The following is a 3,908-nucleotide window of genomic DNA, read 5'->3' as shown; positions in this document are numbered from 1 at the left end:
TTTTTCTCTCTTTTTTATTTTTCGGCAGAACTGACAGGGATGGGGAGACGGGCCCGTGGCTCCCCTGCTGGATCCATCCCTGTGCGAAAGGAGGTATAGCTTGGTGGGGGAGGGCTTATTACCTAATAGCTTTTGAGCTACCTGAAAATTAGCGTTTAGTTTGTTCTTTCTCACTTCTGTCAATCTCATCCTGCATTTGAATAATTTTAGTTTAGTATTAATCAATAAACTGTAATCATCATGTCGTGTTACAGCTAACTGAGAAAACAAATATATCAGTATTGAGAAAAAAAATAAAGATTTTGACTGATTTGTTTTCAAAAACACAAAACAATCGCTCTTAAATTATCCCCGTAAACAATGTTAATATTGACAAAAAAAGAAAGAAGTAATATTTGCTGTCGTGGAAATACAGATTTTCCTTGATACACACAATAGGCTTATATATAATATTATGATATGATATCATATATAATTATGATATATTAAATGGACTGCTTGTTGTGTACTATTTTCTTCCCTTTTTAAGTCTCATAGAATCTATGTATGAGGTATATAAACCAAATACAGACTGCTTAATTTTCGTGGAACGGTGACATCTAGCCCCTTAGTGATGTGGAAACCGTAGCCTATCTTATTGGCTACGGATCTTCACATCACCTCTGGGCAATAGATTTCTCATTCCCCTCATGAGCAGTCAATATTTATATAAAATTATTTTTTTCCAGTCCAGCCAAGTCGGAGAGTTTTAGGCACAAGGGCTCGCAAACGACAGCGCACAGACAAAGATAACATGCTAAAACAAGGTAAATTCTGTTTATTTATTAATTTAATTTATTAATTTATATATTACCTCAAACTGGCAAATATACAATACAATTACAAATGAGCTAAAGCTGCCGGTTCCAAAAAGGGCCAACAGGTGAATAATGAAGGCACCACTGATACCGGCCAATCCCGAACTGCACAGGTAACAAGAGAAAAAAAATCAAGAATACAAATAAAATGTCAAACTAAAGTTTGAAAAATGGAACTCTATACATAAATTAAGAACACATTCTCAATAAGATTTACTGCTTAATTAAAACACATTAAAACAAATATGTCACTATTAATTCTAAAAGAATAGAAACCCTTCGACAGCTTGGCTTTTGTAATATCATTTTAGAAAGACACAGTTATATTAGTGCAAAATGTTTGGAAAAAAAACGTACAAGTGTCTGTCCTAGAGTAAAAGGTATGTTGATCACAACAATAAATGAACACAAAGGTAAGTTGACAGAATGTTAAAATAGACCTACAGGTTTGAAGGCAATTTCATGTAAACAATGGTAATTATTTTGCAAGCATTGAGGCTGTGGAGTGTACTGCCTAATAATGGTACGTTTCTATATGATATGATGCTCCAATTTTGTCATGGTTACTTTAGCTTTTGTAGATGACGCCGTTATTGCGACTGTGTCTGAGGAAATGAACTACAGCTGGAAAGGTTTTGGTGTCCGTTTAGGTGTTTCATGGGCTAGAGTTAACCGGTTTTGTGCTGAGGAACGGCGGGACTCACAAAAAGCTATCGTTAATATGATGAAGTATTGGAGAAACAATGTCAAAAATGAAACGCATCAACTAAAAGTGTTGTGCATTGCTTTGAGGCAGCACAAATACAAGAGACTAGCTGGGGAATTATTCAGTGGTGATCTCGGCGACGAAATTCTGACCTTAGCCAAACATGAAGGTGAGTTGTAGTGAGAGGTAAACCAGTGATGGCGCCAGGATCCGCCCAACAGGGGGTGCTAAAAGCCCCGACTGGGTGGAGCTAGGCGAGCAAACGAGTCTTAATTGACTGGGGGTTGGGGGTAGCTGCCTAGGGACCACTGTGGGGGCTACGGACATTTGACAAATTTTGGTGAATTTTTATTAGTTATTTGACATCAAGCTATCGTAATATGACATCATGTATGTTTTTAATGTTCCAAACCGAAAATATTTGGATAAAACAACGAGAAACAAAGAGTATGCAATGTAACCAACTAACTTATTTTTAAAATCTGTTTTACATTTTATATTATTGGATAAAACAACGAGAAACAAAGAGTATGCAATGTAACCAACTAACTTATTTTTAAAATCTGTTTTACATTTTATATTATTAAAAAAAAAAAAAAAAAAAAAACACACCGTATTACATTACAATACTATCCTCAGGCTCCATCCTAGAGAAATCCAGGTATTTCATAATTCATGTGATTGTGAATTATTAACAAAATTACGAATACAGTAAGAATAATATCTTACTGTAAATTGTAAGTCCACCAATTTGTCACATTTATACTACGATAAATTAAGAAAAAACAATGTCACCGGGAACGTCACAGTAGGCCTACAAGCTTTTAATTCAAAGTGAAGCTATAAATTGGAAATTTTGCCTGAAATCTGTAAACCATGAGGTTGCTTCCCCGATTAAGATGTATTCCAAGCATCATGAGAGGATATCCAAACGAGCATTTGTCATAGTAGAACGTAAACCATTTTTAATTAGTCCCATTGAACAAGGGCGGATCCAGAATTTTTCAAACGGGGAGAGGGGCATTTGTATTATTTTTTTTATTTCAATACCTAACAGTAATATGCACTGACATTTTAAAATATAGTTTCAAAGCACTGTTTTGACACTTGACACTGTTCTGCTGACTTAGTTCCAATAGATGTTCGAATGTAATTAATTCATTGTGAAAAAAAAAATCTGTTTCATGAGCTTAAATCAATGTGAAAAGTAATATATACGGTAGTCGGATAACTTACAATAAAACGGCACGTAAATTTATGTTATATTATTATTATTATTGTTTTTGTTACGGTATTATTGTGAGGAAAAGTTAACACAAACGGTACACAAATAGGTCATTGAAGGCGATATGGTTGCTAAACGAACAGACATGTAAATATATTTTTTAAAATTTTTGTTATTCCCCGACGGGGGGGGGGCTAAGCTCCCCCGACGAGGGGGAGCTTAGCCCCCACCAGCCACCACTGAGGTAAACTAAAGATTGAATTAAAATTGCATAAAAATGTTTTATCCATATAGAAATTGTTGCACTTACGATTGAATCAAAGAGTTAGTCATGAGACGTAATTGTGTTGTTTTCTGTATTTCTACCAAACATTGCATAATACCACTAAGGATGACAGTATTCTTTTTCTCAGGATACTTGGCTGATGTTGACTTGTTATTCATCGCCGAGAGACTTGGCGTGGACTGGAGAGCGTTTGGTATCGACATCGGTCTGAAGGATCATGAAATGCAACAAATTGAAATGAGTTTTCCACCACCACCTATTGTAGACGCCATTTTAGAAATGTTGGTCGAGTGGCGTGAAAAGCAGGAACCTCAAGAGAACTACCTCGCAAAGATGAGTAATGAGTTGGAAGCTTTCGGAAAACGAGACATAAGTGAAGAACTCAACAATTATTACCAGGAAAAATATCAGTAAAAATGAATGGAAGTAAAATAATTAGAAGGGTATGTGTAGAATGTTGATATGGGTACACGTTTAAAAGAATGAACATGAAACTCAATTGTGTTCAATAAAATATACCTTGACATACAGTAAACCCCAAATAAAAGCCCTGAGATTCTACTGTTTTGTTTTTTTGTTTGTTTTATTTTTTTGCTAACTTTAGGTGGATTCTTTTCTTTGCAAAGTAAAGAGGGCGGGGTGCTTCTTTAAATGCTGTAAATTTTAGGAACTACTATTATACAACAGTAAAGGGCCACTGTAACATCACTCTGTATCATGGAGTGTACAAACCGGAATTGAATCACCTAAACTACTGTATATTACTGTGTTTTAATTTATGTTGTTTTTCTGAAATTCCGTTATGTAACGTCGGCTTAAAATCTCGAAAAGAAG

The 3,908-nt window shown here is 35.1% G+C and overlaps 1 protein-coding gene across 1 annotated transcript; it reads left to right on the top strand.

Moving 5' to 3' along the window:
* Positions 1-32: 32 nt before the first annotated feature.
* On the top strand, positions 33-3,829 carry LOC117102098 (p53-induced death domain-containing protein 1-like). Its single transcript, XM_033242299.1, has 4 exons — positions 33-93; positions 729-806; positions 1,430-1,732; positions 3,202-3,829. The coding sequence occupies exons 2-4, from the start codon at positions 794-796 to the stop codon at positions 3,486-3,488; spliced, it is 603 nt and encodes a 200-aa protein (XP_033098190.1). The 5' UTR covers positions 33-93; positions 729-793; the 3' UTR covers positions 3,489-3,829.
* Positions 3,830-3,908: the final 79 nt, after the last annotated feature.

Source organism: Anneissia japonica, unplaced genomic scaffold (genome assembly GCF_011630105.1).
Source record: "Anneissia japonica isolate Jap-2015-1 unplaced genomic scaffold, ASM1163010v1 scaffold20631_len3831_cov208, whole genome shotgun sequence".
Classification (NCBI taxonomy): domain Eukaryota; kingdom Metazoa; phylum Echinodermata; class Crinoidea; order Comatulida; family Comatulidae; genus Anneissia; species Anneissia japonica.
Note: the sequence above shows the minus strand (reverse complement) of the source record. Positions and strands in the feature narration are given on the sequence as shown.

Coding starts and splice junctions, on each gene's coding strand:
- LOC117102098 (XM_033242299.1), top strand. Junction 1,733..3,201: donor GACCTTAGCCAAACATGAAG/GTGAGTTGTAGT, acceptor TCTTTTTCTCAG/GATACTTGGCTGATGTTGAC.